The sequence below is a fragment of the Temnothorax nylanderi genome, unplaced genomic scaffold (genome assembly GCF_030848795.1).
Source record: "Temnothorax nylanderi isolate EJ_2023f unplaced genomic scaffold, tnyl_v1.0 TNYL_tig0384_pilon, whole genome shotgun sequence".
NCBI classification, from domain to species: domain Eukaryota; kingdom Metazoa; phylum Arthropoda; class Insecta; order Hymenoptera; family Formicidae; genus Temnothorax; species Temnothorax nylanderi.
The window spans coordinates 17,884-43,225 of NW_027249446.1; the positions used below are offsets into that span (position 1 = coordinate 17,884).

A 25,342-nucleotide genomic window follows, 5' to 3' on the forward strand; every position below is an offset into this window, starting at 1 on the left:
GAGAATATTTTTTTTTTCGAGTTGACCGGCGTTGACCCGTTATGAAGAAGTATACCGTATTGAAGAGGGTAATTGATCAAAATAATTTGCATATATATATATATATATATATATATATATATTGTAACAGTGCATAAATATTTAATATAATATCTGAGAATAAAAGAATTACATATACAGGATGTTTCTTAAAGACCGGTCACTAACTACATAGCGCTATTCCTTATTAAAAATTGAATTAAGGCTCCTGTAGTGCAATTCTGTAACTCGTTATGCCGTCGTTATGAGCTATAACGACAATTGCGCAGCTTTTTTACCATATAAAATATCTGCGCAACGATAGTCGATACCTCATAACGAGTTACAGAATCGCACTACTGGGGTCTTTCCCGACATCTCGTGAGATGTAACGTCAGAAGCGAGAAACGTTGAGATTTGACACGTTGAGAATTCTTGCATGGCATTTCCAAATAAAAATAAGGTATTTGCATAAAATAACACTTCAGATCACTTCAGCACACTTCGAAAATACTCCGAGTTCAGGTTAGGTCTACCCCTTTCCCTTGACAGTTAATAAACAGCCGTAAAATGAATGTAATACTACGAAACCTAGTCATGCGCCTGCGCATAAGCCTGCATCGTTTCACATTCGTTTTACGGATGTTTAATAACTCAAGGGAAAGGGATGCAACTCGGAGTATTTTTGAAATGTGTTGAAGTGATCTGTAGTGTTATTTTAAGCAAATATCTTTTCATTTGGAAATACCATGCAAGAATTTTCAACGTGTCATTCCTCGCTTCTGACATCACATTCCAACATGGCCGCGACGAGTACCCAGGAGTCTTAAAAAGCCATTTTTTTCTATAATGTCTATGAAGAATAGAGATAAGGAGGCCGAACTGGCATGGAGAAATTGTCGAAAAGTGCGACTAAATGCCGAGCCAAGTAGTAGTTTACTAATAGCGAATTCGGTTGGACGCACTAGTGCACACTCAGTGCACATTAAAGCTAATTTAATTTCTAATATTTAGAGTAAAATGCAAATATTTCGACTGATAAACGCTCAATACATATTTTACCAAATAGTATAATAAAGATAATTGAGGGTTTCGTGACTTAACCCGTTTATATTAGACATACACTTTATGTTGATTCGTGTACGACGGCTTTAATGTGCACTGAGTGCGCACTGGTGCGTTCAACCGAATTCGCTATAATGCTCCGCAAGGTTGCGCTTTCGTCTCACGGGACTCACACGTACGCGGTATACACTCACGATACACTCACACGTATACACGCGCGTACACGTCCCCAGCCTGCAATCTCTCCTCCCGTGCTCTCCTCCTCAAGCCATCGGGTATCTTGTGATTGCAATGCCATCTATAGGTATCTACAGGTACCATTACCGGGCCTCGGTTTTCGTCGCATGTCTGATACATATAGTTCGGCCTCCTTATCTCTATTCTTCATGATAATGTTTAATAAAACAGTAATTATTGAGTAAAGTCAATTCAATTAGCACTGTCTTTTAGTCGGATATACGTCAGTGATCCATGCGCTCGTAGTATGCGCTCACGCACACTACTAGGCGCAGTTTTTAAGAACTTTGTATATATTAATTTTTATACATATATATATATGTATATGATATAGATATGTAACCCAACACAAATGTACACAATATCAGGATATATGGTTTCGAGAGAAGGACATATAATGATAAAGAAAAATTTGACCTTGGGTGGGACCATGAAGATAAAATAAAGATCAATTTTATTCTTTTAATAGAACCCAAATTTTTTTAAGCACTTACGTTTGTACAACTTCTCATAACAAATTCAATGAATCACTGAAGGTCATTAAAGGTCAAATGACGGAAGCAGAGTTTAAACCATTATCATCGGTGCCCATAATGATGAATTAATTAATAGGGCTGCGTATGCAAAGAATAACACGACGTTGAAAGGATCATTATTAGTATATATATCGATCATTATTCATTATAACGTCCTTCGCGAGATATTTTGGCATGCTACAATGCGCGCTTTTAATTCACTTGAAGTATTAGATTTTTCCCGATAAAACGATGTCCTTGAGGTATCCGCACATCCGCACAATCAAAAAGTCCAAAAATTAGCCAAAGAGGCCAATCACTAGATAATCAGTTATTCGTGATCTAGCTGTTGTCTTGTCATTATATATCAGATACGATGATAGATGGCGCTGCATTGTTGTGCAAATCTAATAAAGCTATCATCTCGTCACTAGCATTTTTAAATTAATTAGCGAATACGAATTGAGGTTATGTTATTCCATAAAAATCTCTCTATATAGTAACTATCTAATAGTAGCATAATCAATATAAGTTAGTAATAACTGTACTTATATTTCTACTTCTATCTAATATATATTAGCTAAGAAAAATAAGAATAATATAAAAATGTAAGAATTTCCAAAGAATACGCTGCGTTACGTATTATTAATTAAATATCAATAAATTCTGACAATTTTAACTACTATTTAGTAAATTCACTAAATGTATGTTAGATCAGAGAGGTTCCTCTCTGGTTAGATGGAAGTGGAAATGTGGGTGCTGTTATTGCTAACTTGTGTTGATTGTGCTGCTATTAGATAATTACTAGAGAGATTTTTGTGGAAGGATATAGAGCCGATTTCACAGTCTCCGATTAATGTGATCCTCCGATTAAACTCACTCTGCATCTCTTTCTAACTGTCCCCCTAGAAAGAGACGAAGAGTGAGTTTAATCGGAGGATCAAGTTAATCGGAGACTGTGAAATCGGCCCATAATCTCAATTCTTGTTCGCCGATTAATTTAAATATCTAGTAACAAGCTCTTTCTGACTTGAAAATTTTATCTAACCTATACTACCTAGTCACTATATAGTGACTAAATAGTATAGATTATATAAAATTTTTAAGTCAGAAAGAGTTTGTTACTAGATATACATTATAATCAGTTATTCGTGATCTAGCTATTGTCTAGTCATCATATATCAGATATAGCACTGCATTGTTATGCAAATCTATAATAAAGCAAATAAAGTAATAAAATAATGCTAATTATTTAGTATGTTTTATAAAATTTAATTGCATTTATAAAAAAAATAGTATAATTGCGTCAGTTATAACATATATAGACAATAAAATATGTATGTTAATAAACCAAAATAGCGTAGCAGCTAATAGCGTTTTTCACTGGCAGAGCTGGTGCGCACTCAGTGCACATTAAAGCCGTCGTACACAAACCAACGTAAAGTATATGTTTAATATAAACGGATTAAATCATGAAATCCTCAATATTCTTTATTGCACTATTTGGTAAAATATGTACTGGGTATTTTATCAGTCAAAATATTTGCATTTTACTTTAAATATTAGACATTAAATCAGTGTACAACGGCTTTAATGTGCACTGAGTGCGCACCAGCTCTGCCAGTGAAAAACGCTATAAGGTACGAGGCTGATCATCCTGAGGTTCCGGGTTCAAAACTCACCAGTCGTGAGATAGCCAGCAGAATAATAAAACAATATAGTAAAAAGGTAATAAAAATTTGTTAATAAAAATTTGTCCTAAGTTTAGAATGTACTCTTGATAAAAAAAAATTATAATAAAAAATTAAACAATTTTTTTGTTAATTTTTATATCTAGTTGCAGTTAGTTTCAGCTAGATAAGTACTAAATAGTACTTCCTATAAAGTCACTAGAAGAAGGGAGCGTTACATTACTGGCTCATCACTACCTAGAAAAACTAGACAGTGGTGATGTATAACACAACTTTATTAGCTCGTGACCAGCTAGCCACTATTTTCAATTTCTACTCGGGTACATGCACTGATAAAAATCGATGTGAATTTACAAAGGATTACAGATAAAATTTATTTATTTTTTTGGTAAATTTACTGAATTTTTATAGTTTTTTTTACTTAAAATTTGCATTTTTTCTCTTGTTTTAGTTAAAAATATAGGAATTTTATGAAAAATTAACTAAAGCTGGTATTTTTACAGATCATTTGTAAATTAGCTCCCGGTATTGTTAAATTCATCCATAACATTACATACATGTGCTTAAATTTTACTTCTATACAGTAAATTTACAGTCTGGCGTGGGATTTTACTTTCAGTAGCATGGTATTACGGTAAGTTCGAAATCATTGCAGTAATAGAAGGTTAAGTAGCCAAATATCTGACATATCTGCAGTATCTGTGAGATGTAAAATTTGTGACTTTACTCATAAAAGCACAAAATCTATAATTATACATCATTATAATCATATAATTTCTCGAGCCCAGGAGCTAGCGGAATTTTAGGTGACTGATTTTCTTACGCCTGAAATTTTTTCCACGAGTTATTATGGTCATGTCTGCCAAATGTAGACAGGTGGCAGAGTCTGTCCGCGGGACATAGAGCGAACAGAATTTTTGTAACTTGTATTAATTTCCAAAGACATTGACTGATTTCATTACAGCTGATTTTTTTACAGTTGATTATTTAAACCATTTCAACAAGAAAAAATGAGTTGTCCGACAAAAAAGTTGGGACATGACCCGTGTCTGCCATTTGGAATTGGTAATTTTTTCTTTGACTCTTGACTGATTTTCTTACAGCTGAATTTTATTTTACAGTTTAATAATATATTAAGGATGAAGTATATAACCTTGTCCGACAATTTTAGTGGGACAGAACCGCTCTCTGACGTCTTTGTTATGTTAATTAATCATTAATGTTTGACTAATTTTCTTACAGCTAATTTTTATGGTGTACTTTTAAAATGCCAACAGAAAGACATTGATATATTCGTCCGACATTTTGGGTGGGACAACACGATATAAAAGCAGAAAAATCTTATACGCGGCTTAACAGAATACAGTTTCTCAGTTGTTTCGACAAATAATTTTAAATTAAGAGCTTTACGTATAATTTATATAAGGTACCTATGAATAAATACAATTTTTATATATATAGCATAATTTTTATACTATATATATGGGGCATTCTCCGTCAAAAAGACCACCCCCTCTACACACTTCAATTTTAGAGATATAATGTTTTGTAAGGGTTTAACATTTTCGTTAAAGAGTCTATCGTCATAGGTCCGCCATTTTGTTTGCTCAATAAAGGCCATACGGTATCAAAAAATAACCCTTTAACGAAAATTTTAAGTTCTAACAAAACATTTTAACTATAAAATTGTGCAGAGAGGGATAAATTATCGAATTTTAATTCGAATTATGAAATTTTTTATATATATATTATATATATATATATATATATGTATAAATAAATAAGTAAATAAAAATTATTTTTAATTAGTATTATTATTTTTGAAATTATATATATAATTATGACATTTTCATACCCTCGGCGAAAATTTAATTTGCTTACCGACATGAAGTGAGTGGATTCGTCAGATGCCATTTTGTTCCAATCAGATCATTAAAGTTGTCAATTTTTAAAGAGGTTAGCTTTCAGAGTATTTTGCAAAAGTGTTTGAACAAATTACAAATGGAATGTTTTTTGTGCAAAAATTTATTGGAGGGGAAGGAGAAAGTTAAATAGTTTAGTCCAGATGTTTTAGATAAATGCAAAACCTTTCTAAATGCAAGGAAAAGGTTAAAATTTAAGTATTCAGACGTGATTTTACCATCAAATATTCAAGAGACTACTTTGGGATATCACTCGCAGTGCTATAAGCAATTTTTAGTAAATAAAAAGTATATCGACGTATCTACCGACAATGGACAAATAGCAATCAACGAATCTAGGTAGGTAACCTCTAGGAAAGAAAGTGTATTGTTAATTATACGTAATATTTTGATTTTAAGTTTAATTTTAAGATAATCGTCTGGTACCATGATGGTTGAGTCAATTAACTAAATTAAGTAAATTAGCTGGCGGAATTTTTGGTGATTAATTTCGAATGTACTATTAGGAAATGAAATACTATCTTGACAAAAATTTGTCATTTTCATTACAAAATAGTTTTAAAAATGATTTAATTTCTGTGCATTCTATGTCCCGTAAACAGACCTTGTCATCTGTCTATACTTGTCACATATGACCATAATAACACGTCAAAAAAAATTTCAGCTGTCAGGAAATTAGTCACCAAAAAGTGCGCCAGCTCCTGGTATTAAAATTAAATTTAAATTTAATTCAATTTAAATTAAAATGTTTAATGTTTTTATTAAAATAAGCGCAAATTCAAAACTTGCACCCTTTATCAGCGAACCCACTTATGATCTTAGTCCTAATGTTGTTAGGAATCGTAACCAGACAGTATCGACGTTACAATCCCTTCCTTCAACATCCTTGAATACCGACAACGAAACGGGGAATACAGAAGAGCCTACAAATTTATCATTTAATATAGAAAAGTATGCACACATTTACTAATACGTAATATATCATACATTAAAAGGAATGAGAGAAACTGTATAACAATTTTTACTATTCTGACTAGGAGTACTAGGATCTTAAGGACAGACCTGCAATTATGTGAACATTTACTACTATTTTTGTTTAAAGATAAAGTAAGGTCAGTTCAGAGATTGTGTATTTATAGAATCGGACTTATATTTAATAAGAGAGAGCTTTCATAGATGGCTATAGTAATAGCTATAGCTACCGCTTTACGCGTCATAATGTATCAATGCGCGCGACGAAGACCGCGTGGCGGCCCGGGGACCGCTTACGGTCGAGCGTGTATCAATGCGCATGCGGGCACGGGCGTGTTCGTGCGGGCAGCACGGCGAGCAGCCATTCTCGTTCCGAACGTCTTCTACGACGGATCGTCCGTTAAGTTCATTGTAGCTTCACCGTCTTTTGTAATACGTACAGTATTAACGAGTCGTAGATTAACCGATAATTAATTTCTATCGGGTTCTAATACGTTGAGAGAACAGCTGCATCACATTGATCATCGAGAATCTGCTATTATACCGAACTTCAGAGAAAGAGAGAGAGACGGAAAACTACGACGCAATCGAAACGTTCTGGAATGTCCTCTCGATTATGAAGGAAGATATCATTTTCTACAATTGAGAGAGCGCTCTTTTTGAGCTTAGTCAATCCGACTAATCATAAGAGGAAGTAATTCCGATTAACGACAGTGTTAAGGTAACAAATTGCATTCATTTCTTTGAATCAGTGGTCATAACGGAGACTGTGTTAGATTTACGTCTAACGTTGCAATGACCGCATGGTCTATTCAACTCTCCGATCATTGGTTACAGATAAGTCGAGAGCTCTTATTAAAAGAGATGCTTTTTCATCATTGAGAAAAACGAGTCGACTCTTCGTATTTGATTACTCATTATTGAGAACACTGAGCTCAGTATAGATTCCTTTAAATTCTCTCTTTTTGTGTGGTTGCAACCATTTCAATAATGAACGACTATTGTAAATCTCTAAATGCATTCTTTCAAGATAACTTTCTAGAGTCATCATTTCATTGAATTCTGCGTTACATTTGATCTTGTATCCTTCGATAGTCTTTAATTAAGATATAAACGAGAAGCGTAATTACACTCGTTACTTGTATTCAATATTGTATGTGCATTCGTAGCATTCGATACCCGTTATAACTAACGTTTTCTGCGTTATTAAGATAATCGTTCGATTACGAATTGACAATATCTTAAGATATAATTAGTCTATTGTAATCTGAGTCGGACTATTCTGCGAATCCTTACTTTTGCCTATTGTTTCTTTGTTTCAGAATTAATGTGTCAATCTATAAACGAAGGCATATTCTTACTATTAATCAGAATAAGTTATTCAACTTATCTTGTCTTTATTCATTCTTTAATCACGGGAAAAGAATCTCTTTACGTTTCAATAGATAAATTCTATATTGATTATTATTATGCCAATGAGGATTATGTTATGAATAAAAGAAGGTTGACGCATTACTTCAATAATTATTTCATGTATTTGTGCGATAATATTCTCTTGTATGATATTTCATATGTTTGTTTGATATAAACGATTCTTTCTTTGATATAATTAAGTTGAGCTACACTGTACTAAATTACGAATGGCGATATATGACTATTCAGAGATGATACTTTTCTTCCAAAGAATCCTTTGTTGGATATAAGTTGACAATGGTGAATTCCAACGTGTTTCTTAAAACATTTCGAAAGAAAGAATTGTTTCTTTACTAATAATTTCTTTTTCATTATCTTTGATACAGCGTACTTTTATGTATGAGATCTGAATATCTCTCTTTATGTTTATTATACGACTACTTTTCTGCGAGTAAGTACATTGAATTGCGAACTAAATCGAATACACAGTCTCTGAACCATCCATTTTGTATTGTTTCTAGCTTCCTTCATTAAATCATAAGACCTGGCTTCTGCGCGAGCTAGTGCATTTTAAACAATTTTACTAAATTTTGTTATCATGTGTACGAAAAAGTCCTTAGCTCAATAAGAAAATTTACTAAACTAATTGTAAATATTAATATAATTGCAGGTCTATCTTGGGAGTCCTAATCAGCATAATGAAAATTGTTATACAATTTCACTTAGTGTATGGCCGTTTATTTAACAAGCAACATTATTCCATTATAGCGTCGATGAAAATATTGAACTGGAGAGAAACATTATAGTTGGAGAAGATAACCGTGCCGATGACTTAAGGTCGTGTAGTGATTCAGACTCAGATTCTGAAATTTTGTGTTTTTTTTGCGAAAAAAGTCGATTAAAACGTAAAAGACGATGGTTTCTTTGTCGCACGACTAAAGATGTCAAATCATTTTTTGATAAAACCAAGACTTTAGCCACTGAACTAAACGACTTGAAAGTATTAAATAATATTGCTGATTCTATCAAACTTGTTCAGAGTGTGTCATATCATACTTATTGTAAATTAGATTATGAGAATGCATATAAGAAACATGCCAATAGTAAAACATCTGATTGGAAAGATGAAAGATATAATTACAAAATTGCGACAGAAAAATTGTTTGAATACGTCAATAATGTCGTTTTAAGCCAATCTAATATAGTGTCATTAAAGTACCTAAAAATTTACTATGTCGAGATTTTGAATGGACTTTTTGATAGCAATGAAAGTGAAAATATATTTTGTACTCGATGGATTAAACAAAAAATTGAATCACATTTTAAGAGTCAAATAAAATTTCAAAATGTCGGTGATGTTACTTTTGTGGTTACAAGTGAGTTTGACGTTGGAAAGGTTGAAAGTAAATCGGTACAAGAAATTATTTTCGAAGAAGAAGCGAAAGTATTTGCGCTCAAATATAGGAAACGTTTACTGTCTTTAGAAAAGGAACCATTGTCGGATAACGTAGACGAAAAATCTCTCATTAAAGGGGAGAGTGCTATTCCAAAGTGGCTAAATCAATTCTGGACGACTGTTCTCGGTGGAGTAAAAACTTCTTCGGTACAAAGTCCTCGTACACAAAGACTTGCCAAGTCATTTTCCCAAGACTCGATATTTGCAGTATCACATGGAAAAATTAAACCTTCGAAACACATTACTGTTGGAGTTGTAATGAAAAGTATGACTGGAAGTAGAAAAGCGATTAATATTCTCCACAGGCTGGGACATTGCTTAAGTTACACTGCAATAGAAGAAATTGAAACAGCAGCAGCTTATACGGCAACATCGGAAAAATTGATATGCCCAAGTGGAATCATTAGATCGTTAAATTTAGATATAGGGCTAGCGTGGGATAACTTTGACAGGTTTGTAGATACTAGTAGTGGTAAAGATACTCTTCACGACACAGTCGGTATTGTTTATCAAAATATTCCAAGAGATGGAGAAATAACAATCTTCAATGATGACAGTCACAACGAGGATGCTGTTGTAAGCCTACAGAATACCAGAAAAAGAAGAATGTTTGAGCCAATAAACGTAGATTTTCCAAGAGATGCGAAAAAGTATAAAATAAATTGTCAATTGATACCAAACGATGACAGATCCCGAGATCAGATCCCTGAAGATTTATCAACATTCAAAGAATTAAATATTGCATGGATTTTATCATATGCGTTAAATGTGCCAAATACGCCTATGTGGGTTTACTTTAACGCAAAAATAATTCAAGACGAATCTCGTATACAAAAAATAGCATATTTAACTCAGATCAATGAATCCCCTACAGACATAAATGTCGTCAAAGAGACAATGCGCAGGAGCCTTACTCTTGCTAATGAATGTGGAAAAATGTATATGCAAGTGACCTATGATCTAGCCATTGCAAAAATTGCATATAAGATACAATCTGAAGAAAAAGAAGAATTTAAACAACTATTCATACATTTAAGCGCATTTCATATAATTATGGCTTATTTCAAAGCTGTAGGTAAATTTATAAACGGATGCGGAATTACAAATATGCTAGTTGATACAGGAATTTTGGCCCAAGGTTCTGTTAATGGATTCATATTAGGATCACATTTTAATAGGTGCAGAAAATATCATCCACTTGTTTCAGCTGCAATTCAAATCATGCATTTTGAAAGTTTCTTGCAATCGAAACATATAATTGAAGTTGATAGTAAGATTAAGGACTATTTAATGGAGTTTCAAGAAACTAAGAGTGAACACCCAAAGATTGAAAATGAAATGTTAAAAGAACTTCTAAGCGATTATCAACATTTTACGGAAGCAACATTAAACAGAGAACATGGAAAAACACCGCAAATTTATTTAATGTACGTACAATTAATAGACTACTATCTTCATTTAGAGAGGAGTATTCGGCAAGGATACTTTGAATTATTCAGATATATTTTACCAAAGCTGACAAATCTATTTATTGCCTTCAACCAGCCCAATTATGCAAGATATCTCGTTTTGTACCATAATAATTTATTAAAAGTGGAGACGACTCACCCAGGATTAGAAAATGAACTTAAACGTGGTTCTATAGGTATAAAGAGAACAACAAAACCTTTTTCAAGAATTCCAGTCGATTTAACTCTTGAGCAAACTATTAATGCCGATGCAGCTCGAAGAACTTCAGGAGTAATAAACTTGACAAATTCATTTTCTGCCCGCCAAAAATGGGCTGTCACGCATTCTTTGAGAGCAGCATTATCTACACATTTATTGGAAGTTTGCGATTTGAAAAATGACCAGGACATTACGAATGATTTAAAAAATTCAATAATTAAAAAACGAACAAATGATATTCACAAATTCATCGATAACGTAAAAGAATGTACAAATCCGTTTTCCAACATGCTGCATAATGATCATTTATATAATATAGCAAGCGGACAATCTATTGCAGAAGATGTATATAATTTCTTGTCACGTGTTGAGGTAGTTGGCGAGGAGCAACGTCAACGATTCATAGCGGATTGTAATACAGACGAAAACAACTTCAAAAACCGAATTAGATTTAATAAAATTCTAAACTTCGAATCTGCAAGTAAAAAGAAAGTTAAAATTTCAGGTAAAATTCAAGAAATTAAAATACAGCGGGACATTTTCGGGAGATTACTTTATGTTTCGCAACAAAATAAGATCGATATAGATAAAACATTATGTTACCCTTTAACTCCAATTCCCTTTTCATTATGCCACCTTGACGGCAATATTTGTAAAACACCAAAATCTGTGCTTCTAAAAGAATTAGAAATTCATCAAAGCTGTCCAGATCTACCAGATCCATACATTAATGTAATCGACGGCTTTTTTTCTGCATCAAATGAAACAAGTTCCCATAATATACAGAAATATTTCAATAAAAATTTTACGAGACATAACATCCACAGGAAACGAAATTCACCTCATTTTCGATAAATTTAATTCTCCGTCAATTAAAGACTATGAACATTCGTTGAGGGATGAAAACGACATTCAGTACAATATTACGAGTAAGGGTAAACGCTCAGAAGATTTTTGTAAACAATTACGCAGCAGACATTTTAAAGAAAATTTCATTCAGTTTTTATTAAACGATTGGACAGATCCTGATTTTGTTAAAATATGTGAAGGAAAAATAGTGAAAGTAAATTATGATAAGTGCTACGTTTTTCAAGTCGTCAATGGTAGAATGTCGAAAACTATTGACATGGAATTAACATGTACACACGAAGAGGCTGATACCAAAATTGTATTTCACATTTGTCAGCTGCTGGTAAATGTGCGAGTCCAAATACGTTGCTCAGATACGGATGTTTTGATCATCATGTTGGGCAACATGAATCATTTAAAATCAAAATTAGAAATTTATATGCACATTGGCACCGGAAACAATCAACGGTATATAAATATTAATGACCTGCATGCAAATCTTGGCGAAAAGTTATGTAGCGCTTTACCTGCCTTCCATGCTTTTACGGGATGCGACTCAATCCCTCGTTTTTTAGAAAAGGAAAAAAGCGCCCATTTACATTGCTTAAAGGGAATACACGTTTTCAAGAAATGTTTACAGCGCTGGGGTCCGAATCGCCGAACTCAACTCAGCAACAAAAGCTGCAAGAATTTGTTTGTCGAATGTACAGCCTTAAAACAAAGAATAATGTCAATGAAGGAAGGTGCGAAATATTTTTCAAATCCTACCGTGTTCAAAATTTGGATGACAAATTAATACAAAAATCATTAGCACGTTATGACGCTTCACATTTACCACCGTGCGAACGAGAATTAACACAACATATTTTGAGATCACATTACATTGCTTCCATATGGACCAACGCACACCTTAAAATCCCAACAGTTTTAAATCCCGAAAACCATGGGTGGGTGAAAATTGACGATAGATACGAGTTCTTTTGGTTTGATAGAGATCAGCATCCCTCGATGAAAGAAATAATAACAAATACGGATTCAGGTAAAATTTTATATGATTTAACCCTTAAAGGACCGGGATTTCAACATTTCTGAAAGCTCATTATTTATGTTGATACGTAATCTGACGTCAAAAGAGTAACCCATATGGCTCCATCCCGATCCTCTAAGAGTTAAATGTAAAAACGTTCCAAACGCATACCTCTAAAAATGTGGTTTACTTGTTACAGATTCCGAAACTGAGAGAGAAGAAACACTTTATTCAAGTGATAGCGAAGATGAAGATTTTTAAACAAAATGCATTTTTGTGTGTGTGCACATATATGTATGTATGTAAAATAAATATTCATAATTTGCGTGGAAAAAATTTTATAGCAAATTTGTCAAAATGCCGATGAAAAGTCCAATAATAATAGTCACAGCATTATCATTGCTAGAGAGCTAACATGTCCCAATATTTTCATCAGACACGTGTGAAAATCGAAAGTATATAAAATTTCAAAGAATTTGACAACTTTGTCCGACAGAAATACTCCAGTAAATAGTATCACATGTCCAATAATAATAATCACAACATTATTTTTGTCAGAGAGCAAATATGTCCCACTATTTTCATCAGACACGAGTGAATATCGTTAGTATATAAAATTCCAAAGAATTTGACCACTTTGTCCGACAGAAATACTCCAGTAAATAATATCACATGTCCAATAATAATATTTACAATATTATTATTGTCAGAGAGCAAATATGTCCCACTATTTTCATCAGACACGAGTGAATATCGATAGTATATACAATTTCGAACAATTTGACCACTTTGTCCGACAGAAATACTCCAGTAAATAATATCACATGTCCGATAATCATATTTTCAACATTATTTTTGTCAGAGAGCAAATATGTCCCGATATTTTCGTCAGACACGTGTGAAAATCGAAAATATATAAAATTTCGAACAATTTGACCCCTTTGTCCGACATAAATACTTCAGTCATTAATTGATGATTAATTAACATAACAAAGACGTCAGAGAGCGGTTCTGTCCCACTAAAATTGTCGGACAAGGTTATATACTTCATCCTTAATATATTATTAAACTGTAAAATAAAATTCAGCTGTAAGAAAATCAGTCAAGAGTCAAAGAAAAAATTACCAATTCCAAATGGCAGACACGGGTCATGTCCCAACTTTTTTGTCGGACAACTCATTTTTTCTTGTTGAAATGGTTTAAATAATCAACTGTAAAAAAATCAGCTGTAATGAAATCAGTCAATGTCTTTGGAAATTAATACAAGTTACAAAAATTCTGTTCGCTCTATGTCCCGCGGACAGACTCTGCCACCTGTCTACATTTGGCAGACATGACCATAATAACTCGTGGAAAAAATTTCAGGCGTAAGAAAATCAGTCACCTAAAATTCCGCTAGCTCCTGGACCTTATATCAAAAATTGTTATTTTATATTAGAAGTAAATTTACTGTGCTAAAGTGAATATTAAAATAAATCAAGTACTTTTACCACCAGGCAGTAAACCGAAAAAATATTTAACGAAAACTTAATTCTATTTGAAGTAAGTTTAATGTTTTGAGGTAAAATTACAAAAATTACTCTGTATTTCAACTGTGTAAATCGAAGGTTAAAAATGTAAACTTAATTTAAGACCGAAACGTTTGTACTTACTATTATATTAAATTGTCTTTATTTTTAGTTAGAGAATGTATGAACCGAATTTATTGTTCGCTATATAAAATACAAAAAATAATAAAATGACTACAGGTGAAGGCAAAAAATAAATATAATAAATAAAGTATGTCATAAAAAGACATCGAATTTTTTATGCAGATTGGTGGAAAAGAGCAATTAATAACTAAGATTTATGTTATTTATAATATCCAACATACATATTTATGCTGCAACATATGTTTCATAAATAACATAAATCTTAGTTATTAAATGTTTTTTTCACTAATCTACGTAAAAAATCCGATGTCTAGTCATAACATTACTCTTTTTCCTGTTATTCAAAGGAATGCAACAGTACTTTTGCCTTTTGATACAAACGTTTCCAAATCTTGCTTCTCAATAAATTATTCTTTTTTATCGTCTAAGAATTTGAGAGATTGTCATCGCATTTGTATTTTTGGTATAAAACGCAAGGACAGCTGTTGGAAATGTTGGAAATAAGAATTTTGATTTTACGAAATATTATATATATTTTTATTTACTTCAAATTTATCTTTTTATCATAATGTTATCGTCTTAAGTAAGTATGTAAATGTGTGAATGGATGGAGCGAGTGAGTGAGTGAGTGAGTAAATGCGTGCGCACCCGTGCTTACGCAAATATAAGCATTTATTTTTTTAAGTTTGCTGAATATATGTAGGTAAGGTAAACGTCCTAGTGGCCGGACACGTCCCAGTGGCCGGACACATTGGAGAAAAATATTTACTATTTATTTAAACAATTAAAAATAAAAATAATAATTATTGTAAAAAAAACTTTAATATTTAACAATTAATCGGAAAAAAGAAGTAAACCTAATTAAACATTTTTGTATTTTAAAAAATTGATTAAATGAGCATGTGTCTGTTGTTTGAGTGTCCGGATACTGCTACATTAAGAATATCAGTAGTCCCAATCGCCGGACGCATGTGCGAACGCAATTTGTTAAAAAATAAGAGGTTAGTGTCATGCAGTGTCGCTTGTTGGAATCGATAGATTTTTGCGGTAAGTGTAATAATTACATGTTTTTAAAAGACACTTTTTTAAAAAGTAACTTGTTACCGTTACGTTACCGAGTAAAAAATAACGAATTGTCGAGTTTACTAGTTATTGATTCTCAAAAATAGTTCGTTATCATTACCGTTACTTTTTCCATTACTTTTTTTAATGCTAAAAAATTAAATTAAATGAAAAATTTATTTTTTAATCTTATTTGTTAAAATACTAATAAAAATAATAAAATTTTGCTTTTATTTTATTCATAAGTATGGTCAAATTAATTGTACTTTTTTGCACTTTTACTTATTTTGTGTTTTAAAATTTTAACATTATAATTTCAAATTTGGAATTGTTCTTAAGATGCATGAAACAAAGATCAACTACAATCAAAAGTTTGCAGAACATAAACACGCTAATTTTATCAATACTTTTTATTAATTCTTAATAGGAATTAATACTTTATCGTTGTTATGAAGACAATATCTCTGAGGCGTCAATACATTTAATTGCTTACGCTAAATAATTGCTCAACAAATATATTGCTTGATAGTATGTTATTAAACAGTTTTATTTTTACAATTAAAGTAACTTAAATCGACTGTAACTGGCAATATATAACGTCTTTCCGATATGAACATAGAAAAAACTGTGAGCCAACTCACTTTGTCGGATTCACACAGCACTTTTTTCGGATCAAATCGAGACATTATTAATTTCGACCATCACTTTTGGTCAGTTGATGTAATTTCTAAGTTGAATAGTTTAAAATTTTATTGCGAAAAAATATTACCCCAGCCAGGGTTAGAACCTGGAACCTCCCGTATACCGTGCGGGTGTCGTGCCAATTCGACCACTGGGGCTGTGGTAATATTCTTATCGCAATAACAACTATAGGATGGAGCACCGATTCTTTAGTCTACGGTGTATAATAAACAGAATAATAACTTCTCTTTTCGCCAGTGATAGAATAACAATTAAAGTAACTTAAATCGACTGTAACTGGCAATATATAACGTCTTTCCGATATGAACATAGAAAAATTTTTTTCTATGTATAAGAAATATTTTCTATGTATAAGAAATATTTTTTCGCAATAAAATTTTAAACTATTCAACTTAGAAATTACATCAACTGACCAAAAGTGATGGTCGAAATTAATAATGTCTCGATTTAATCCGAAAAAAGTGCTGTGTGAATCCGACAAAGTGAGTTGGCTCACAGTTTTTTCTATGTTCATATCGGAAAGACGTTATATATTGCCAGTTACAGTCGATTTAAGTTACTTTAATTGTTATTCTATCACTGGCGAAAAGAGAAGTTATTATTCAGTTTTATTTTTATTTTTGGAAAATCATAACATTTTAAGTTTAAGTTTTCCAATTTTAAAAACCACTGTAGGTTTTTATTTTAGATTTAGTTGCTGATATTTGTAGATAAAAAAGTAAAAAATCATCATTATTATTTGTGTTTGCGTTTAGTGAATATTAACTGAAAATAAAGATTAAATTATATCACAAATAGGTTCAAAACGTAAAAGGTAACGATAAAAATAACTATTAAATTTGTTATCATTACTGAAAATATATAATTGTAACAGTTATGGCGTTATAAGTAATGCGTTACTTTCCAATCCTATAAATAATTCCCGGGAAAAAAAATCTCATATAATGTCTTATATGCTCATATATGAATTTTGGCCTGATAAGATCTTATGTGGTCATATATGATTATATAAGATTATATATAAGGACATATATATATTTAAATAAGTTTCAGAAAATCGTTATTTTCAAATGTTATTTTTTAAGTGTGCCACTTTATTATAAGAGTGGACTCCACGATACAACTGCATACGTATGCGTATGGTATTTTCTACGTTTAATTCGTTTTTTCACTCTGTATATGATCATGTGACCATATTCATATAAGTATGAAAGCAATTTAAAACGCAATCTGTGAAAAACGAGCATATTTGATATGACTTTCATTTGAATTCCATTAGCGAGTAGTTTTGAATCAGGCAGAAAGAATCTTTTTTGTGACATAATTTTGTTAAGGAGAAATAAAGCTACTACCACTTAGGTTAGATTTTTGGATTTACAAAATACCTACATTGTATTTAGCGCCTTTATTTACCTTTTTTGAAAAGAGTAATTTTGTACTGATATCACGCATTTTGTAGTGTTAAACAGGGAAAAAATTTTCTATTTTTTATTTTTTAATTATTCACGAAATTAGCAATAACAACAAATTAAATTTTTATTGAATTAGCAAATTAGTAATTAATCACGAAAAATTACTAATTACGTAAAAATTAATAATATTTAGGTAAGAGTGAATTACGTATTACTTAAAAAATTGGTAATTCGTCAAAGAAAAATTTCTAGTTACGTGAAAATTAGTATAGTATTTAAGTGAAATTAATTTTTTTTGCAAACTAGACATCATAGACGCGCGCTACGCGCGTGCTATTTATCTTTAATATTTCACTATTACTATTACACTATTAACCTCACAACTGTCAAAATATGCCATGACAGTCGCTCATGAAGTAAGCGCAACCAATCGGCATCGCGGAAAAACGACAATACTTCGGTAGATTCGAGTATCGATGACATGCCCTTTTTAGAAGAGGATTGGTAATTAGTAGAAACAAATCCTTTATTATTAAAATAATTGGAAGATCAAACGATCTCATAGAGAGATGTTCGATCGTAATTATATGAAAGTCTCGTTCGAGCGATTAACAAGTAGTACCGGCTTCCATGCCCGATGGCGCCACAATCTTCAGAGTAACTTTTTTCCCTAGCCCCATGCTTCTACGCTTCTGTTCTTTATATAGTTTAAAGCTCGACTAGCTCACTAGTCGATATGAAATAAAAATTATTATAGAGCTGGGGTTGGGAAATGTATAATTACATTGGGTGGGAGTAATCGCTCGAACGAGACTTTCATATAATTACGATCGAACATCTCTCTATGAGATCGTTTGATCTTCTAATTATACTTAAGTCTCGTTCTCACGATTAACAAGTAAAGGTTCAGAGAAAATAATTTTTATTTGTCTGTTACATAATTTTGGATTCATATATATATATATATATGTATATGAATCATAACCAGCTTATCCGCCAATTCCAAAAAAACTAACCCTTATCTTAGGTTGACAACACAAAAAAATTTTTTTTTAAATAAAATCATATTGCGCTTTGTAAAACTATATTAACGCATAAGCACTTTTACAAAAGATTCTTTGGCTGAAACAATAGTTCTATTATAATGCTTAGCAAAAACCTGCGAGTTTTTGGACCAACCAGCAGTTCTCCTAATAGTTTCTAGATCAACTCCCTTCTTTAATGCTGCTGAAGTTGCCGCATGTCTCGTAGAGTGAGCTGTAAACCTTTCACTTATACCACAGCGAGACATAGCCGCCCTAATCCATCTACTTATTGTTGCTGTGGAAGCTGCCCTGAATGGCTTTTTAATTGTCAGAAAGACACTATCTATTTCGCCTCTCAACTGCGATGTTGCTTGAATATAAGCGTCAATTGTCGACACAATGCATAAGCTGGGATTTTCTAGAAAAATTGACAAGACTAACAAAGGCTGATATGCTCCTGGACGGGAGGTTTTTACCCGATCTGGTATTTCAATCTCGTATCCTTCCGAACTACGCTTGATGTTAGAAAACTTGATTGAAGCCAGTGTTTGCGCCCTATGCGCGGTGCCCAACGCGAGCAGCAACACGAGGCGCTCAGTCAAGCAACCAAGGGGCAACTCGTTCAAGGGAAACCATTCTTCAATTTTCCGGAAAACTATCTCAACATCCCAAGTTCTGTCATACTTAGGTTTTGCCGGCCTCAGCGACAATATCCCCTTAAAAAATCTAGAAATATTCCTATTTTGGCCAATATTGCCGCCGCTGATCAGGGAAATTGCAGATCTTATCGAGTTAAGAGATCCGTACGCCGCCCCCTCTTCGAATTTCTTGGTCAGAAATTGGATGACATCAACCTCTTCCGGTTGATAAGGATCCAGATTCTGATCTAGGCAAAACGACCACCATTGTCTTAAAGGCCCCGCATACTGCTTACGAGTTGACTGCGTTAGCGAAGCTTCGAAGATGTCGAGGGATGAGCTAGGCAATCCTTTCCTTCTAAAAGATTCCCTGATAATCTGCCGACCATCAGGGACAGCTTCCTTGCTAGTGGATGCTGAATCGACCTACAAGGTAATAAAAGTAAGGCAGGCGAAGGGTTAAAAAATAATGGTTTTTCAGTCAAAAGTTTCATAAATAAGGGGAAGCATGGTTGGCTGGTCCAATAGGGAACTACCACTATACCCGTAGCCCCGTCTACCGCGATCTTTTTTAGGACTCTTAAAATAAGGGCGAATGGCGGAAACGCCCAAAATAAACCTAACGACTGCCAGTTCACAGTGAATGCGTCAACTGCTAACGCCTCTGGATCGTTTTCCCAAGCGAAGAACTTTTCGCATTTCGTGTTACATCTAGTAGCGAATAGATCAATTTTTGGATCCCCAAACGCTTTCACGGCATGACGGAAAGCGTAATCTGCTAATTCCCATTCCGTATCTATATTTTTTATTCGAGATTCTTGGTCAGCTTCAACATTATCCTCGGACTTAATATATGAAGCCACTAACCAAATATTCCGTACTTCACACCACTGCCATATTTCTTTCGCAATTCTATGTAGATTTGGGTGTTGCACTCCCCCCATTTTGTTTACATATGCTATAGCTGTGGTGTTATCCATACGCAGAAGTATTTCGCAATTTCTACGATCCCTAGCAAAGCTTTTTATAGCAAACAATGCTGCTTTGAGCTCCAAACGGTTAATATGCCATTTTCGTTCGTTTTCTGTCCAAAAACCTCGAGCCTTATTTTCCTCACAAAAAACGCCCCATCCTGTGGTAGACGCGTCAGAGAAAATCTCATGCTTATAGTTTCCTTGTCTAATAGGATTCGAGGATTTGGGAATATTTATCTTCTACCATCTGAAATCCGTCTCAAGATTTTCTGGGAGACAGATTTTCGCGTCATAATTGTTATCATTTTTTTAACATTCCTAAATATCTGACACGTTCGAATCCTTTGGTATATAATCGACCGTATTTAACTGCTGGGCAGCATGCGTTAATCGAACCGACGAAGCTTGACCATTGCCTAAGAAAGACCGTTTTTCCGGGAACAAACTTCTTCAAAAGGTTCAGTATCTTTTGCTTCTTAACAGAACAAGAAGTTTGAGTCGCCAGTAGATAATTAAAAATTACTAAAGATGTTGTAATCGACCCAACTGGCCAAATTTATTAATCGAAAAACGCTACGTTTCGACCGAGGATCCGGTCCTTTTCAAGCGTGTATACAAAACTCACAAATGTCGATTAGTCAAGCATAATGCCCTAACTACACCGAATCTAAAAGCTAAACGACAAAAAATTAATTCGCAATTAAGTGAAAATTATATCAATATTATACAAAACTGAAACTTACATATTTGTGCGTCGGAATCTAAGTAATAACAAATTCGTTGAACGGTATATTTCGTGAAATGTTTGTAACATGACATAGCAGAGCGGTGGTAAAATTTAGACTGATGAGCCTGACACTTATAAACAGACTGGTGCCGTAAACAATAAAAGGCAAGAACATAGAGAGGGAAGCAGCGGAGAGGAGAAACCAGCTATATTTCTTTTATGATATGTTCGTAGAGAACGTTAAGATTCTCCGTGTCCTTTTGCAAATTGATGGTGTCGTCAAATTTTTTAATAAAAAACATCTCCGCTATTTCTCTCTTTCTGGTCTGTCCTTCCTTATGTAATATTTCAGGTTTTCCCCAGTCAAAATCATGCCCATAGGATATTCGGTGTTCACTCACTACAGAAAGATTGCTAGCGTGTTTTCTAATATCGCTCTGGTGTTCCCTGAGACGCGTACACAGATGCCTTTTAGTCTGCCCTATATATGTGGCCCTACAATCCCTGCAGTTAATTTTGTACACTATGTCAGTTTGTTTTAGGTCGTTAATTCTGTCTTTGCCCCGTCTTATTAAGCAATCAAGTTTTTTAGGAACCGTGAATAAGGTAGTGATGTGGAGTTCATTTAAAGTACGGCAAATGCTATCACTCAACGTTTTTATATAGGGTAAAGGTATGCAGTTCTTAAAATCAAAAGTTGTGTTATTGTCAGTGGGAGTATTAAGTGTGTTGTTACGTATTTTGAGAGTGTTTAGACGTTTGGCAATGTGTTTATTAACGATTGGTTTAGGAAAACTGTTGTTGTTCAAAATTTCTTTAATTATTTTAATATTGCCATCGTGGAATTTTTCATTAGAAAGTAAAACAGCGCGATCAACCAAGCTGGTAATAGTGTTCAATTTGTATTTTAAAGGATGGTTAGAATGAAAATTTATGTAACGTCCAGAGAACGTCGGTTTCCGATACCAATTAGTTATCAATAAGTTGCCATTCCTAATTACAGTCGTATCCAGGAAGTTGAGTGACGCATTCGTTTCAATTTCATAAGTGAACCTAAGTCTAGGATGATATCCGTTGAAAACTTTTAAAATCAAGCCCACACTTGTTTTGGGGACCACCGCAAAAATGTCATCGACATATCTAATGAATATCCGGATGTTAAAATTCAAAAGGCTTAGGCAATGCGTCTCTAAGTCATCCATGACAATATCAGCGACGACCGGCGATAAAGGAGATCCCATAGGGCTGCCGAAGATTTGTTCGTAAATTTCGCCGTTAAAACTAAAACTAGTGGACGATAAAATAAGATCGATTGCGTGTAAAAACTGTGATAAATTGAGGTCAGTCTTGCTAGAAATATAGTTCCACCTTTTTTCAATTCCCTTTAATACTAAATCTTTAGGGATGTTCGTAAATAGTGCCGTGACGTCAAGTGAAATAAGTGTTTCGTCATCATTAATATTCATGTTGTTTATAAACTTCGCAAAGGACCAACTATCTTTTATGTGCGATTTCGGTTTCGGGATCGACGTGTGTAAGGTCTTTTGGAGGAGACTAGCGGTTAAACATGTTGATAATGCAAGCCTGCTAACAGTTTGCCTGCATTTCCCAAAAAATGCAACAGGGCACTCGAGGCCTCATCCTCTTCCAGCTCCAGGATTAAAGAGATAGCTTGGCCATGGCTACCATCGCCGAGTCTAAAGCGTTTTGCGAAGAGACAAAATGCTTGTCCCTGCTTTTTGCAGTCCCTGACATGTAAGCCAGAATCTCTGGGTTGAGTTTCGGAGCTTCTACTTGTAATGCTCCCCTTCTAGGAAATTTTTTCATGATTTCCTCGCGTAGCTTACTCTCCTCCTCCTCACGTTTCTTGTCGTCTTCTTCGTCCCCTTCATAGAGGCCTTTGCGCATCCAGTTCGCCCATTCTGCAACCAGCGTGGGGTGCAGGGCGATTTCCGTCGACCGCGCCGGCTCTGCTTTGAGGCAAAGTCTCTCCCGAGTCTCGTTACTGACGCTGCTCACCGCAGTATCCGTCGCCTCGTCTTTTACCACCTCTACGTCCGCGTCCGTTCCAACCTCCTCGTCCGTATCCGACGCGTCAACTGACGTAGAGGAACGAGAGGACTTTAACCTCTCCTCGCTCGTGTCCTTCACAAGGTCTGCTTCCTCCCTTGTGGCAGCTGCCATGAAATTATATCAAGTAAACAACAAGAATATGCAGCTGACTCGCTATACGTACGATATGTCCTCCCTCGAGTGAAGGCTTATCGCCGCGAGATTTTCTTTTACGAACGTGCGATATGTCCTTCCTCTAGTGAAGGCTCATCGCCGAGAGATTTACTCTCTTCCGAGCGCGCGATATGTCCTCCCTCTAGTGGAGGCTCATCGCCGAGACGCTTACGAGCACATTTTTCCTTATTATTCACCGATTTCTCTATCATCGTTTTGACCTTGTGCCTTGCCTACCACAATGGCGGCCGAAGGCTTCTTAGGGCCAATTTTACCAACGTCGGTTAGCTTAACCGACGGTTAAAGTTAGTAGGATTGACCAATAGAAAGCAGGGTGGATTCATTTCTATTGGTCAATCCTGCTAACTTTAACCGTCGATTAAGCTAACCGTGGTTGGTGAAATTGCCCCTTAACCGCTTCGGTCTCTTCCCATCTGAGCGTCTTCAGTTTTTTACGCAATCTTTTCAATTGCTTATTTAACTCTCCTAAATCCGCGTCACGCAGCTTCCTTTTCGACATCCTGGCAGAAGAATATTGACAAAAAACTCTTCTCTAAATCTCAATTCAATACTCTGAGTTGTGACTCCTTCGAGCACAAAAAACGTTATGAAGAACAGAAGCGTAGAAGCATGGGGCTAGGGAAAAAAGTTACTCTGAAGATTGTGGCACCATCGGGCATGGAAGCCGGTACTACTTGTTAATCGTGAGAACGAGACTTAAGTATAATTAATAGTTTGTCAAGAATAAATTACTACTTATTTGAAAATTAATTAGTAGAAAATAATAATTTTTTCCAATAATGAATAATTAGTCTCAAGTAAATTACTTATTTTAAAAATTATTAATTGTTTTAATATAAATAATTTAATTATTGTAGTTAAACGTGGTTTAAAAAAATAATTACGTTAAGCCGGGAGCCTTATGTAACCAGTCAAAAAAATCGAAAAAATTTTTATTGCATAAATCATTAGTATAATATCTCTAGAATATGTTCCCAAAGTTCCAGAGTAAAATTCGAACTTGAAATAGGCGATTTTATACCTGAGCGTTACGCAAGTAAAGCGCGCGCTCCGAGAACTTGAAACTTTAAACGCGTTTTTCTCAAAACCATGTTTTTCAAATTGGCGTGCATTAGGGGAGACCGGGGCTAAACCGCCAACGGGGTTAAACCGCCAAATCAAATATCTCGGAACCTGTATATTGTGCGAACCGGCTATTAACATTGTAAACGCTGCTTATGGTACCCATGTGACCAACGGAGTTTCGGCAAGTTTCCTGCCGTGTTATGATTTTTACGGAGGCAAACGTGTTTTCGTGGTGAAAAGTGAAATTTTCTGCGCGTGGAAATTTTGTAATATCTGCAATAATATTTGCTCTCCAAATCTCGAGGTACGTGATTATAAATGCATGCTGATTATAAAGAGTAATGCATGCTGAACACGAATCCAGTGTAGATATCTAATATTTCATGGGCGATCAAACCTGAAACTGATTTATCCCGGGGGGGTAGCGGTTCAACCCCGGCATTTTTGAGATTTCAATTTTTCCACCGTTATCGTTTTTGCTCTATACCGGTTAAACAAAGCAACATAGATAAAAATTTCCTATATAAATTTTGTAGCTAAAGGTTCACTCTTTACAGTGGTATACCACACTTAACTAAAATTATTTATTTTGTTGTTAAAAATTGGCACAAAAAAAAACTGGCGGTTTAGCTCCGGTCTCCCCTACTCATAAACTATTCGACCAATCGACTTGCCCTTTAACATGCATGTAGATAACTAAATACCATTGTATGTAAACCTACTTGTTTAGTCATTTTATCAAATTAAATAACTTTTATTGCATAATTAAAGCCAAAATTTTTTCCGTAAAAATCAAATTTTTTTTCTAAGTCCTGTTATTTTTTCAATTTTGCATTTTTTACTGAAAAAATAGGTTTACCGACAAATACTTATAATAAAAGTAACTTATAATAAAAGTAAAAAAATTTTGTATTTTTGATTCAGTGATTAATTGCAGGCGCAATGCTGCACGCCAATTGTGAAGTCCGGCGCCGCGGCCTTTGAGAATAGGCTTTGTTGCTTTAC

General features: G+C 34.1%; 3 protein-coding genes across 11 annotated transcripts in view; 1 reads left to right on the forward strand and 2 right to left on the reverse strand.

Moving 5' to 3' along the window:
- Positions 1–25,342, reverse strand: part of Atpcl (ATP-citrate synthase) — a 43,351-nt gene that overhangs the window by 6,877 nt on the left and 11,132 nt on the right. The gene's annotated exons all lie outside the window — the stretch shown is intronic.
- LOC139782040 (uncharacterized) lies at positions 6,635–13,169 on the forward strand. Of its 9 annotated transcripts, none has more exons than XM_071720951.1 (3): positions 8,582–10,716; positions 12,382–12,845; positions 13,033–13,169. In XM_071720951.1, exons 1-3 carry the CDS (start codon positions 9,548–9,550, stop codon positions 13,092–13,094), a joined length of 1,695 nt encoding a protein of 564 aa, XP_071577052.1. In that variant the 5' UTR covers positions 8,582–9,547; the 3' UTR covers positions 13,095–13,169. The 9 variants fall into 9 exon arrangements, 6 of the variants coding, with proteins under 6 accessions (XP_071577050.1, XP_071577049.1, XP_071577051.1 ...); XM_071720952.1 differs by having other exon boundaries at positions 12,382–12,549; XM_071720949.1 differs by having other exon boundaries at positions 6,635–8,670; positions 9,318–13,169.
- LOC139782042 (uncharacterized) lies at positions 20,826–22,559 on the reverse strand. Its single transcript, XM_071720953.1, has 2 exons — positions 21,042–22,559; positions 20,826–20,972 (listed from the first exon to the last, which is right to left on the reverse strand). Exon 1 carries the CDS (start codon positions 22,489–22,491, stop codon positions 21,232–21,234), a length of 1,260 nt encoding a protein of 419 aa, XP_071577054.1. The 5' UTR covers positions 22,492–22,559; the 3' UTR covers positions 20,826–20,972; positions 21,042–21,231.

Coding starts and splice junctions, on each gene's coding strand:
- LOC139782040 (XM_071720949.1), top strand. CDS start 9,548: ATGAAAAGTATGACTGGAAGTAGAAAAGCGATTAATATTCTCCACAGG.
- LOC139782042 (XM_071720953.1), bottom strand. CDS start 22,491: ATGAATATTAATGATGACGAAACACTTATTTCACTTGACGTCACGGCA.